Here is a 14,735-nt window from a genome sequence, read left to right on the forward strand (position 1 = left end):
GTCAGGAGGGAGCAAACATTCAAAGCAGGGGATTGCTTCTGAACATCAACATCTTGTAGCCAAAGTTATTGGAACTCCATCAATACCTGAAAGATATCGAGATCTTGAAAATTTGGTGGTGAGAGGGAATTAATAAAACAATGCCCAATGTCAGTGTTATTCCAATAACGAAGGGCTCTATAGGAACTTGGGACAAGGCGGAGGAGAGAGAACATTCCAATTAAAGGAGAGTAAACCAGATCCAGTCAACTAGACTTGTAGACTGTAAACTCTCTGTAGGTGGGGAACATGTCCACCAACTCTGTTGTACTGTCCTTTCCAAAGCGATCAATGAATGCCATTGATTGAATAAATTGTGTTGTAATCTGGGCACTGCAAAAGACGCCATGCTTCATCTGGAATCTACTTCAGCATTCAGAAGCAATGAATTCCCTTCGATAAGTCAAATCCACAGAATCTAGGAGAATTTCCTTCCTTCAATTCGGTCAGTCATATTTATTCAACGCTTACTGTTACTTCTTTGGAAGGGAACGGTCCAACACGCAAAACGGGCTCTAAACGGGCTCTGTTCAAAACATTCTTGTATGTGTTTTACTTAGAGCACAAGTGAATGTTGGTCTCTGTGGCTATCTTGAAAGAAATCAAGTAATCAGAAGCAATCATCAACCTAAGCATTTCCTCTGCCTTAAGCAATGACCGTACTGGCTCATTTTGAAAACAAACCTACCATTCAACTTAAAACTTCAACGGTTTATCTTAAATGGTTCAAAGTAGCCGTGCCAATCTCAAAATAGACCTAACCTAAATAGAACTGAAAATATTCAAGCAAATACATTTGGTGACAGGCCCTTTTTCATCTTCCTTTTTTAGGAAACTACAGACTTGAATCGCAAGACTGTCGAAGGTTTAGTCTATAACATTTTAAAATCTGTTTGCCATTTCGGTTAAACTTTGCTTGGAACAGGTCTACCAATTCTGTTATATTGTATTCTCCCAAGCCCTTAGTGCTCTGAGTAAACGCTCAGCAAATACCACTGACTTTAAGGTATTTGCTAAGCACTTACCATGCGTTAAGTATCGTTCCACGCACTGGGGTAGGTACATGTTTGAAGGACTGTTCTAAGCACTGGGGTTAATCAGACCAGATACAGTCCATGTCTCACCTGGAGTTTCTGGTCTAAGTAATAGGGAGAACAAGTATTGAATCCCCAACTTTGCAGCTGAGGAAACTGAGGCCCGATGAATCAAATTTATTGAGCACTAACTGAGTAAAAAGCACTGTACAAAGCGCTTGATAGGATACACTATAAGAACTGGTAGACACATTCCCTGCCCACGAGGAGCTAGTGATTTGCCCAAGGTTCACACTGCAGATAAGTAGTGGAGCCGAGATTAGAACCCAGGTCCTCCGACTCCCAGGCCCTTTCTTCACCCAATAGGCCACGTTACCTCCCTGGCTTTAACTGATTGAAAAATGGCCATGGAACAAAATCCAAAACCCTCCGAGTCAACTAAATTATGGTCGTCTCTGTAGAATGATGTTTCCCATTAGGTCTACACTGCAGAAGTTCTCCACATAATTCAGTTGGGGTCAAACTCTACACTGGAAGCTCACTGTGGACAGGGAATGTGTGTCTTCCAACTCTGTTATCTTATATTTAGCCAAGCGCTTAGTACAGTGGTCTGCACACAGAAGTGCTCAACTGATCGATTATCTCTGGGGTTTGACAACGGTAAGGGAAGTGCCTGCAAAAGCTAATTTCACGGTTAGAGGCTTTCTTCTTCTCTACTCCCCTAGGTGTGAGCTTGGCCCTCCAGATAAAAGAGTCTTTCCCTAGAGTTTCTAAGAGGAACCTGGAACTCTGGGTTTTTCGCTACAAAAAATAACTTTCTGGTTTGCCAGATCAGATATTGAAAGTTAACTAGTTCTTGGAAGCATATTTCTGAGGAAAATGCATCAGGGAACATTTGAAACAGTAACCCCATTATCCTATAGTACTGCTAGCAAACTGTCTCCGCTCCTCAGATTTTTGATACTGTCCACATGGGGGTTTACTCAGAAAAATAAACATCTTGAATTTGAAAAAAACAAACCACTGAACAAAACCCAGATTGTCACAACAATATTTGGGTATCGACTACGAGGTAAACACTTTCCTGCTTTTTTGCAGAAACAGAGTGCACTAGTGACCGATCTAATTTCATGGGATCGACTGAACGCTAAAGCCAAAGAGAGGATCGGGAGCCCTTTGAATGTTTGAAACCTCTGTTATCGATCCCTGGTTTGATCCTCGTGGCTCTAAAGGTCCGAGATGGTTACTGATGAAACCGAGACGCTCAAACCTCATTTTTCTGGAGTCCGCTCTTCTCCTGAAATCCTCTTTCTTTTTTGAAAAGCAGTCTCTAGGGCTGCCGTGTTTTCTCCACTCTGCTCCTAGGATACCATCTGTTGTGCCTGGAGCTGAAGAAACTGCTTTCCAGCCCTTTATGAAAGGATTTGGGTGAGGCAGGGACTTGGGTAAAGTGACGCGTCAATTCCCGATGCCTCAGAAAGGCAGCTGGGAGGAGAGTATACCTGGAATTCTACTTCTCCAGAAAAATCCTATCAACCTGGAAATGGTAGTTTAAAAATGCATTCACCTTGACAGTTTCCTCTGAAATATTATGGGAGCTGCAGGATAAGGGGGATGGCTTTCCTTTCCTACTATCTACAGATATGGGGAAAAAAACCCACTGCTTTTTAAATGACCATATTTCTGCTGATGCATTTAATAGTATAACATATAAAATTGATGCACAAAACACTGATTCAAGTAGGTAATAATTATGGTACTTAAGCGCTTACCATGTGCCAAGCACTGTTTTAAGTGCTGGGTAACTACAAGTCAATCAGGTTGGACACAGTCCCTCTCCCACATGGGGCTCAGTCTTTATCCCCACTTTACAGATGAGGTAACTGAGGCCCAGAGAAGTGAATTGTGACTTGCCCAAGGTCACACAACAGACAACAGGGACCCATATCCAGCCTGATTCATTTATATTTACCCCAGCACTTGGAATCCCACATGTCTGTTGTGTGACCTTCTGACTCCCAGACTCTATCCACTAAACCACGGGGTTGACAATCAAAAAGAAGATAGTGAAAAGGAAAAAAAAAAAATTAAAAAATTAACAGATGACTTTTTCCACCCCAGAGTTGAAAACGTTATATTGCTAAGGTCTTTGGAATGTACATTTTGGCCAGGTGATTATTTTTTTTAAATCAATAACAAGATTTTGAGATGAATACAGCACTGCTTTCTGAGGAGCTCATTATACCTTCAACTATAATAATAATAATGGTACTTGTTAAGCATTTCCTATGTGCCAAGTAGTGTTCTAAATTCTGGAGTAGATACAAATTAATCAGGTTGGACACAGTCCCCAAGTCCCTGTTTATATATATTCATCTTCTCTATTCCCCTGGTAAAGAGGTATCATTGTCCTTGTTTTGAAAATAAACAAATCGAGAAACCGAGGCCCATGGTGACTTGGCCAAAGATCTCAACCAACCAGGGCAGGGACTCAAACCTTCCGCTTCTGGCAATGGTCTACCAGGGAGGTCTCGCCACCTGTGCCAGGCCGTAGCGAGCTGTTCCTTTCAACAAAAGAAATACAATCCATCATGTGACTTTCATTCAAAAAATGGTACAGGTGTTTCAGTCAGTTCCTCGCCTAGCTAACCTACAAAACCTCGCTAGCGTGTACACTGGAGAAACTAAAGGTTACTCCGTCTGTCCTGGGTGCCTAGAAATGGCTTTAAGATTTCAGTTAAGCACTTCTTCCTGTTAAATGTAAACAGAGTAACAGGGCATGGTCTTTATCGTTCACTGGCTTCAGAGAATCCCAGAAACTCCAAAGATCCACACGATACCCAATCTACGGTTTTTCCTACCCACTTCCGCAAAAAGTAAATATCAGGTCACAGCAGGTTTTCCCTCTAATTATTATTTTTTTAAGCGCTCACATTGTGTCAAGCACTGTTCCAAGTGCTGGGGTAGATATAAGTTAATCAGTCTGGATATGGGTTCCTGTCCCACATGGGGCTCACCAAAGTAGGTACTGAATCCCTATTTCGCGCAACCACCTTGCCCCTTCCTTCCTCACCTCGCTGCTCTAATACAAGCCCAGCCCCCACAACTTGCTCTTCCAATGCCAACTTACTCACTGCACCTCCATCATCTATCTCGCTGCCGAACTCTCGCCCACATCCTGCCTCCAGCCTGGAAAGCCCTGCCCCTCTTCATATCCGACAATGACTTCAAAGCCTTACTGAAGGCATATCTCCTCCAAGAGGCCTTCCCTGATTAAATCCTCTTTTCCTTCCACTCCCTTGACTTGCTCTCTTTATTCATCCCCTGCTTCCAACCCCACAGTACTTATGTTATCTGTAATTTCCTTATATTAAAGTCCATCTCCCCCTCAAGACAATAAGCTCGTTGGGGGAGCTTATTTTGTTCTTTCCCAGGTGCCCAGTCCAGTGGTCTGCACACAGTAAGTGTTCAATAAAGTACAACTGATTGATGTTGCAGTTGAGGAAACAAGCACTGTGAAGTTGTGTGACTTGCCCAAGGTCACACCACAGGCAAGCGGTAGTGTGGGATTAGAACCCAGATCCTCTGGCTCCCAGGCCTGTGCTTTAGCCTCTGGGCCATGCTGCTTCCCTGCTTTCATATTAAATCAACTTTTAATTATTTTTTCCCCCAAAACATGCACAAATGGTGGAACACAAACTAGAAAAACCCAAGTAGTCTTTTTAATCTGAGAATTACATCTTTATAAATTTAAGACTGCATCCTGCTCACACGAACATCTTTTCTAAAAGCACACTTCAGCATTCATGTGCAATATAATCAAAATAGAGACTTATTCTAGTAGTTTGTGACTGCTAATGGTTGGTTAAAGAGACCATTACCTTAATAAAGAAAGATGATGCATTTGCTGGTCCCTAATCTACTGTTCTCTGTATTTCCAGTCAGTTTTCTCAGATTTATTTCACAAAAAGCCCCTTTGCAAAAGTGACCTGCATCCTGGATCAATAGCAGCAAAAGCTGTTTCTTATCTACTTTGTCAGAAATTAGCTATCTTACTTCTGAACTGGGTGCCACAATACATCCAAATGGTCTATTTACAGCCCCCCCCCAAAATATATATATATACACACACATAAAAATACATACACATATAAAATATATATATATAAAACATTTTAAGAGGATCATTCTCTGCCTCCTACAGTTCAGCTTTCAAAGTTCATTCAAATCTCTGTCTTATTTCACAATAATCCACTCTCCATGCAAGAGAAATGCTCTGGTAGACAGCATATGTCCAAATGAATCGGGAAGTAAACAAATCCAACTTTCTAAATAAATTTCTCTGCCAGTTTACCACGCTATTAATCCCGAGACCACTTAGGTGAAAGTCTTCTGAATTAAATTTGTCCCTTGTATCTGCCAAGCTGCTGGCTCCTCTCTTAGCTCACTTAGTCACGGGCTACCATCTTTATTCCTGCTAAAAATGGGTGAAAGTGGCTAGCACCTCTCACCTGAATTCAGTCCAGGTTTTTACTGCTCTGATTCTCAAACCTTCCAGGTCAATCAGAAACAATGAAATCCTTATATTCAAGTCATTTGTTGGGTGTTTTTTTTAGACTAATAGTAGGTATGAATAAAATGCACCTGGTACTCCACAAATAAAACTGGCACAAGAAGAAAATTTTACACATAACTCCATCAAAACTCTCTTCAAAATGTGGATCACCTATGTTCGGGCCCACATTCTTAAGATTTGGCGATGACTCTGGCCCGAGAACTGTGATGTTCTACTGATAATTCCCTGCTGCTCCATAATGTCCCATTTTCTATTCTTCCTTTATAAAAAGAAATGGCGTGGCTTACTGGAAAGAGCCCAGGCCTGGGAATCAGAGGCCGTGGGTTCTAATCCCGGCTCCGCCACTTTATCAGCTGTGTGACTTTGGGCAAGTCACTTCCCTGTGCCTCAGTTACCTCATCCGTAAAACGGGGATTAAGACGGTGAGCCCCACATGGGACAACCTTATTACCCTATATCTGCCCCAGCCCTTAGAACAGTGCTTGGCACATAGTAAGTGTTTAAATACCATAACAATAATAAAAATAAGTGCTCCACTGACTGGTGGTTTCTTATTAAAACAAGGTAAGTGTTTGGAAAGGATTTGCTTTTCAGCTACTTGTAAATTCCCTGAAATGCAAATACAAAGCCAAAAAATAAACAACAACAAAAAAACCCCACCTAACAACGTCACAGAGGATACAGACATTGGTTGAAAACAGCCCAGTTCCTTAAATACGGCAGGGAAATTGCCTCTCCTCCCAACCCCCATCTCACTCATCAAGTTGTTTACTGGAGGCTTAGTTGTTTACTGTAAGCCTTCATCAACTGCTCCGGGATCAGAGAGCAAAGCCTCTTAAGTTTCACACCGCTTTGTTTTCAAGCTTTTTGTGTTTGCAAACCCTTTTGGAAAAACCTAAGCCAGCCAGGGCCCTTGAATATTTAGAAGGAACTGCCAAGCTGCGAAGTCGTTATCTATCACTCCCTCCCCTCTCCCCATGGCCGCAGGGGCCTCTGAGGAGACTCCACAGAACAATTATTATTCCTGCCAAGACCACTGATTTTGGGGGGCTTCTTGGCCCCTCTGAGGGGTCGTTGGAGGCTGTTCACAATAAAGATCCTGTGAATGATGTTTGAGGTGAGCCGGTGGTAAGCGCTTAAATACCATTATTATTATTATCAGCTTTTCTCTCTCCATGTTGTCTTCCTAAACTTTTCAAAGCCGGCAGTGACTTGGGTCCAGTATAAAGTGGACTTCTGAGGGGCAGGCTGGAGTCAGCAGCAGAACCCAAATTCATTCATTCATTGTCGTATTTATTGAGCGCTTACTATGCGCAGAGCACTATACCAGAGTGCTATCAATGGGGGAACGTTTTCTTCACCTCCTCCAGGAGGCCTTCCCAGACTGAGCCCTCCCTTTCCCTCCACCCACTCCCTCCCCCTCCCCACAGCCCTTGTGCCGATTCGTATATATTATTTATTACTCTATTTTATTAATGATGTGTATATACCTATAATTCTATTTATCTTGATGGTATTGATGCCTACTTGTTTTGCTTTGCTGTCTCCCCCTTTTAGACTGTGAGCCCGTTGTTGGGCAGGGATGGTCTGTTGCTGAATTGTACATTCCAAGCCCTTAGTACAGTGCTCTGCACACAGTAAGTGCTCAATACAACTGATTGAATGAATGCTCTGCACACAGTAGGCGCTCAATAAATACGAGTGAACGAATGAACAACCCTCTGCCCAGATGGCTGTCTTTGAAAACCTATCTGGCCCAGAACGACATTAAACTGGAAAGGGTGAGGGTTTCATTAACAGCTTTCCCTCATCTGAAAGTCATGGTCGGTGGGGCTCTGCGATGAGGGGGAAGGGGCCAAGCAAGGAAAAAAGAAAAAAAATGTAACAACTTCTTCACCCCCTCAACACAGTGCTCAACACATAGTAAGCTCTTAATACCATAAAATAAACTATTACATTGTATTCCCCCATGCACTTAACATAGTGTGCCCTGCACCCAATAAATATTCAATTAAACTCCACTGATTGAGGGAAGGATGGGAGAGAGAGGGAAGATAGTAAGTGGGAGGGAAGATAGAGAAGCAGCGTGGCTCAGTGGAAAGAGCACAGGCTTTGGAGTCAGAGGTCATGGTTTCGAATCCCGGCTCGGCCACTTGTCAGCTGTGTGACTTTAGGCAAGTCACTTCACTTCTCGGTGTCTCAGTTACCTCATCTGTAAAATGGGGATTAAGACTGTGAGCCCCATGTGGGACAACCTGATTCCCGTGTCTACCCCAGCGCTTAGAACAGTGCTCGGCACATAGTAAGCACTTAACAAATACCAACATTATTATTATTAAGTGCTTAATACCATGAAGTTAAAACAATGGTTATAGTGTACTTCCCAGAGCGCTTAATACAGTACTCTGGGCACAGTAAGCACTCACTAAGTGCCACTGATTGGTTGAGGAGAGGATGGGGGGGGGGATAGAGGGGAGGAGGAGAGGATGGGGGGGGAGGAGAAGATGGGGGGGAGGAGAGGAAAGGGGTGAAGATGGTAAGTGCTTAATACCATAAAATAAAATATTGTTATACTGTACTCCCCCAAGCACTTAATACAGGGCTCTGCACAGAGTAAGTGTTCAATAAATACCGAATGATTGGGGAAAGGATGGGGGGGGTGGGGAGGAGGGGGGAGAAGAGAGTTAAGTAGGGAGAGGCTGGGGAGGAGAAAAAGGGAGGAGTAAGTGCTCAGGCCAGTGAAAGAACAGGCTAGGAAGAGCATCGGATCCTTCTGAAATGTGGTGTTGGAGAAGGCTTTGGGGAATACCGTGCACTGCCCGAAAAACAAATAAATGGATTTTGGAGCAAATTCAGCCAGAGTAGCCTTTGGATTATCCTATTTTGGACCCATCATCAAGCAGATTAGTGCCTCCTCCAGAGAATTAAAGCCAGGAGAAAAAGGTGGACGAGGCAGACCGGGGCCTAGGATGGCCGGAGACCCTAAGGCGGGTAACGGAAGAACGGTTAGCAAGGTTAGGGACGATGGCAGAGGACGGGGCCTTCTGGAGCAAATCTCGCCTACGGGTGGGAAACGACTCGACGGCATCTGACGATAATAAAGCGCGCTCGATAAAGATGATGGAACGAGAGGAGAAAGGGAGACGGCACAGATGGGCCGGCAGCCCCCTCTCCCTTCAGTGCTCCCCCTCCATTCTCCCCTGTGCCCCCTCCCCACCCCCAATTCGCCCCCTCCAGTCTCCCCTGTAGTCCTCCTCCATTGTCCCCACTGCTCCCCCCTCATCTCCCCCGTCCTCCTCCTCACTCTCCCCCGTCCTCCCCCTCCACTCTCCCCCGTCCTCCCCCTCCCTTGTGCTCTCCCTTCACCTCCCCAGTGCTCCCCCTCCACTCTCCCCAGTGCTCCTCCACTCTCCCCTGTTCTCCTCACTCTCTCCCATGCTCCCCCTCCACTCTCCCCAGTACTCCCGGGGCGGGGGGGGGGGGGGGTGTGTGTGTCACCTTTGCCCTTGGCGGCGTCCTTGAGGCGCTGGGCCAGGTAGTCGAGTCCGGGTCCGTGGCTGGCGGGGGCGGGGGCAGGCCCGGCGGCCTTCCTGAGGGAGACGTTCTCCACGGAGGCGGAGGTGTGGCGCTTGGGTCGGGGCGCGAAGGGCGGGGAGAGGGGGCTCACAGTGGCGGTGGCGGAGAAGGTCTCGGAGCTGTGTCGGCGGCGTCCGCCCTGGGGGTCTGCGCGGACGACCTTGGCGGGGGCGACGGGGGCGGGCTGAGGGTCGGGCCGGTCCCGCAGGCTGAGGCGGCCGAGGGCGGACGCGGGGCTGCGCGCGCAGCCGGCCGCCGCCGGGCCCGGGGAGTCGCCCCCTGGCGGCGGCGAGGGCGAGGCGCCGTCGGGGGAGGCAGGACCGTCGGGCGACGAGCCGCCCCCGCCGCCGCCGCCGCCGCCGCCCCCCGCCGGACCCCCGAAGCCCACGTTCATGTAGTCCAGCAGCGGCGAGCGGCGCCGGCCTTCGGCGCTGGTGCCCGGCGTGCCCCAGCTCAGCCACGACCCCGGGCTGGGCAGCGACGACGGCGACGGCGAGGCGGGGGGGCCGCGGCCCGACGGCTCCCCGAAGTCGATGTTGACGTACTCGCCCGGGCTCCGGGGCTCCGGCGGCGGTGGCGGTGGCGGCGGCGGCGGCGGCGGGTCGGGCAGGGCCCGGGGGGTCTCCAGGGCCAGGCGGGTGGGCCGCACGGCCCGGGGGCGGGAGCCCGGCCAGGGCGCCGGGCCCGGGGGGGAGGCCGCCGGCGGTCCCGGACGCCCTCGCGGGGGCATTGGTTGCTGAGCCTGCGGCCAGACGTGCTGCTGCTGCTGCTGCTGCTGCAAGGGCTGCAAGAGGGGGTGCTCCGGGCCGGCCCGCGCCCCCATGAGCACGTACTGGTCCCGGTCCGCGGGCCGGGGGCCGGGCGCCTTGTAGGAGCGCGGCAGGGAGTTGTAGGAGCAGCAGCAAGGGGCGGCCCCGGGGGGCGGCGGCGGCGGCGGCGGGCCGGGCTCGCTGGGGGACATGTGCAGGTAGTCGCCGTTGGGCAGCCGCCGGCCATCGGGGCTGCCCCCGGGCCCCAAGGCCGCCCGGGCCGCGCTCCACATGGGCATGTAGCCGCCGTCGTCCTCGTCCTCCTCCTCCGGGGAGCCCTCCGGGGGCGAGCGTCGTCCGGCCCTTACGATGCGCTGCGGGGCCGACACGCTGGCGGGGCTCATGGGCACGTAGTCGGCCGTCCGGGCGGCCACGCCGGGGGTCATGGCCACGTAGCCGGCGTCGTGGGGCCGGCCGCCGATCTCCACCCGGCCGTAGTCCTCGGGGTAGGGGCGGCGGCCCGGCTCGTCCAGCGAGGCGGTGCGGGGGCGTCCGGCGGGGCTGCCCCCGCGCTCCATGCTGACATAGGCGGCGGCGTTGCCGTCCTCCCCGTCCTCGTCCAGCGACATGAAGCCCGGGTCGCTGGGCGAGCCGGCCGTCGAGGCGCTGCAGCTCCACGGGGGGAAACCGGGGCGCGGCGGGACGGGCCCCCAGCTCTGCCCGCCGCCCGACGACGACGACGACAGGCTGGCGGGGCTGCCCGGGCTGGCGGCGGCAGGCGGCAGCAGCCCCTTGGCCGTGCGGGCCGGGGGTCCCCCGCAGCCGCCGGTGTGCGAGCGTCCGAACGGGGGCCCGGGGCTGCAGGGGGAGCCGTCCCCCTCGCTGGCCGTCCGCAGGCGGCAGGCCGAGCAGGGCCCGGGGCCCGGCCGCCCGTCGGGGCGCGGCCGGCGGGGCAGACCCACCAGGTGCCGGGCGCCCGGGACGCTGATGGGGCGGCTGGCCGACGAGCCCGACGCCGACTGGCTCTTGCTGCGGGGGCGGAACTCGGCCAGCTCCTTGAGGGCCTTCATGGCCTCCAGGATGGTCTCGTGGATGTTCTGCGCCACCACCGAGTCGTCGGCCTGCATCCACAGCTCGCCGGGGCCGGTGGCGGCCGAGCGGCCCACCTCCATGAAGAAGAAGCTGTCCGAGTGCCCGCAGCGCCGGATGCTCATCAGCTGCAGGGTGACGGACGGCAGCTGGCGGTTGAGCTTGACCAGGCCCACCGTGCGGGCCGCCAGGCACAGCCGGTAGACGCCCGTCAGGTTCTTGGTGTGGCCCAGCCCCTTGGGCTTCAGGTTGACCTGCCACACCTCCCGGTAGGCCGCCCCGGCCGGGGGCTCCTCGACGGCCGGCGCGGGGCTGGCGGGGCTGGGCAGGGACGACGACGAGCAGGACGAGCAGCCGGACGAGGCCTCGGGCCCCGCCTTGCCCTCGCTGAGCAGGTCGGTGAGGGCGCGGTACCAGCCGTCCTGCTCCCGCTCGTCGTCGGCCGCCACGGCGAAGTACTCGTCGCGGGTGTAGAGGGCGATGAGGTACTTGTGCTTGGCGTCGGCCCGCTTGTTGACGTTGAGGCAGGAGTCCAGCGAGATCACCCGCTTGGGCGCCGCGGCCTTGCTCCGCCACTTCTTCTCGCTGTCGTAGTACTCCAGCCGGGCGGGCTGCGCCGGGGGCCCCGGGCCCCGCAGCACGAAGAAGCGCTTGTGGCCGTGCTTCTGCTTGCGCAGGTAGCCGCACTTGCGCACGCCGGACGGGTGGTTGTTGTTGTTGTTCAGGTTGCAGCCCGCCGCCGCCGCCGCCGCCGCCGCCGCCGCCGCAGGACTGGCCATCCCCGCCGGCGCCGGCCCGGCTAAGGCGTCCCCGGCCGGGGGGCTTCGCGGCGGCCCGACGGCTCCCGGGGACCTCGCCCCGGCCCGAGAAGGGGGTGGCCGGTCCCGGTGGGGCGGCGGGGGCGGCGGCGGCGGCGGCGGCGCTGCCCGATGCGGCCGGCCCGGCCCCGGCGGAGCAGTGAGGACCACATCGCGCGGCGGCCGACTCAACTAGGGAGCAAAACAACACGTGACCGCGCGTCACACGCCCGGCCCCCCCAGCGCGCGCGCGCGCGCACACACACACGCACGGAGCCCCCGCGCACGCGGGCGGGGGCGCGAGCCATCCCCGGCTCCTCATTGGTCGCCGCGCCGGAGCCCCGCCCCCCTCTCGGGACGGGAGGGCGCGAGCCATCCCCGGCTCCTCATTGGTCGCCGCGCCGGAGCCCCGCCCCCTCTCTCGGGACGGGAGGGCGCGAGCCATCCCCGGCCCCTCATTGGTCGCCCCGTCGAAGCCCCGCCTCCTCCCGGGCCTGGGGGGCGCGAGCCATCCCCGGCTCCTCATTGGTCGCCGCGCCGGAGCCCCGCCCCCCCACTCGGGACGGGAGGGCGCGAGCCATCCCCGGCCCCTCATTGGTCGCCGCGTCGAAGCCCCGCCCCCTCTCGGGCCGGGAGGGGGCGCGCGGACACGCGGGGCGCGCGCTTCCGGGGGCGGGGCCCGGTCTCCATGGCAACTCCCGCCCCTTCCCCTCAGCCGTTGGGGGAGGAGGTCGGATGGCGGCTTCCAAGCAGCCAGTCCTGTTTACTGAGCGCCCCTCCAATTCCCACCCCCGACAAGGATTCTGCCCCTCGGCGGCCTTGGGCGAGCCTCCCCACCTCTCTGCACCTCGGTCACCTCATCTCTGAAAAGGGGATTTAAAAAAAAACACACACAATCACGTTGGTGTTTGTTATAAAAGGGGGATGAAATAAAAATGGTGGCGTTAAAAATGTGGGTATTTGTTAAGCGCTTACTACGTGCAGAGCACTGTTCTAAGCGCTGGGGGAGATTTACAGGGTCATCAGGTGGTCCCATGTGAGTCTTACAGCCTTTGTCCCCATTTTACAGATGAGGGAACTGAGGCCCAGAGAAGGGAAGTGACTTGCCCAAAGTCACCCAGCTGACAAGCGGCAGAGCTGGGATTCGAACCCATGACCTCTGACTCCCAAACCCGGGCTCTTAAGCGCTGACTAAGTGCCGAGCACTGTGCTAAGCGCTGGGGGAGATGCACGTGAGACCCCCAGTCTTCATCCCCATTTGGCAGATGAGGAAACTGAGGCCCAGAGGAGCGAAGTGACTGGCCTACAGGCACCCAGGTGACGAGTGACAGAGGCTGGATTTGAACCCATGACCTTTGACTCCCAGTAATAATAATCATGTTGGTATTTGTTAAGCGCTTACTCTGTGCAGAGCACTGTTCTAAGCACTGGGGGAGATACAGGGTCATCAGGTTGTCCCACGTGGGGCTCACAGTCTTCATCCCCATTTTATAGATGAGGTAACTGAGGCACAAAGAAGCAAAGTGACTTGCCCACAGTCACGCAGCTGACAAGTGGCAGAGGTGGGATTTGAACCCATGACCTCTGACTCTGAAGCCCAGGCTCTTTCCACTGAGCCCCGCCCCCCCACCATGGGGAGATCTAATGACCTGGTATCTACCCTCAGGAGGCCTCAGTGACCTCATCTGTCAAATGGGGTTGAAGACTGGGAGCTCCACGAGGGACCACCCGATCACCTTGTTATGCCCCCCAGCGCTTAGAACAGTGCTTTGCACATAGTAAATGCTTAACAAATGCCAACATTATTATTATTATTACTCCAGTGTGGCTGAGTGGAAAGAACCCGGGCTTGGGAGTCAGGGGTCGTGGGTTCCAATCCCACCTCCGCCAGCTGTCAGCTGGGTGACTTGGGACCAGTCACTTTACTTCTCTGGGCCTCAGTGACCTCATCTATCAAATGGGGATGAAGACTGAGAGCCTTATGACCTTGTATCAATCCCAGCACTTAGATCAGTGCTCGGCACATAGTAAGTGCTTGGCAAATACCATTATTATTATTATTTTTCTCTGTGCTTCAGTGACCTCATCTGTAAAATGGAGATTAAGACTGCAAGCCTCACGTGGGACAACCTGATTACCTTGTATCAAGCCCAGTGCTTAGAACAGTGCTCGGCACATAGTAAGTGCTTAACAAATACCAATATTATTATTATTTTTCTCTGTGCTTTAGTGACCTCATCTGAAAATGGTGAGGAAGACTGCAAGCCTCTTGTGGGGCAATCTGATGACCTTGTATCAACCCCAGCGCTTAGAACAGTGCTCGGCACATAGTAAGTGCTTAACAAATACCAATATTATTATTATCCTCTGTGTTTCAGTGATTTCATCTGTAAAATGGGGATGAAGATTCCAAGCCTCACATGGGACAACCTGATGACCTTGTATCTACCCCAGCTCTTAGAACAGTGCTCGGCACATAGCACTTAACAAATACCATTATTATTATTCTCCCCCTCATCCCAGGCTTATGGAGGACACACCTCCTCCGAGAGGCCTTCCCTAACTAAGCCCCCCTTTTCTCTTCCCCCATTCCCTCCTGCTCCACCCTGACTTGCTCCCTTTATTGATGCCCCACTCCCATCCCCTCAACGCTTGTGTCATTGATCTATCTGTCATGGATTTATTTTTAATAATGTCTGTCTCCCCCTCTAGACTGTAAGCTCATTGGGGGCAGGGAATGTGTCTGTTCTACTGATACATGGTAATAATAACTGTACTCTCCCAAGCGCTCAGGACAGTGCTCTGACCCCAGGAAGCGCTCAATAGATATGATTGTAAAATTTGTGAAGCGCTCACTATGTGCCAAGCATTGCTC

The 14,735-nt window shown here is 52.9% G+C and overlaps 1 protein-coding gene across 4 annotated transcripts in view; it reads right to left on the bottom strand.

The window, feature by feature from the left end:
• IRS2 (insulin receptor substrate 2) overlaps positions 1-11,890 on the bottom strand; it is a 55,932-nt gene extending 44,042 nt beyond the window's left edge. For all 4 annotated transcript variants that reach the window (XR_003753860.1, XM_029047894.1, XM_029047895.1 and 1 more), the window contains exon 1: positions 9,148-11,890. Coding sequence is in view for 3 of the 4 variants with exons in the window: in XM_029047894.1 (XP_028903727.1) it covers positions 9,148-11,842 (2,695 nt within the window). In the remaining variant the exon portion in view is untranslated. The remainder of the gene's footprint in view (positions 1-9,147) is intronic.
• Positions 11,891-14,735: the final 2,845 nt, after the last annotated feature.

Source organism: Ornithorhynchus anatinus, chromosome 20, assembly GCF_004115215.2.
Source record: "Ornithorhynchus anatinus isolate Pmale09 chromosome 20, mOrnAna1.pri.v4, whole genome shotgun sequence".
In the NCBI taxonomy this organism is placed as follows: domain Eukaryota; kingdom Metazoa; phylum Chordata; class Mammalia; order Monotremata; family Ornithorhynchidae; genus Ornithorhynchus; species Ornithorhynchus anatinus.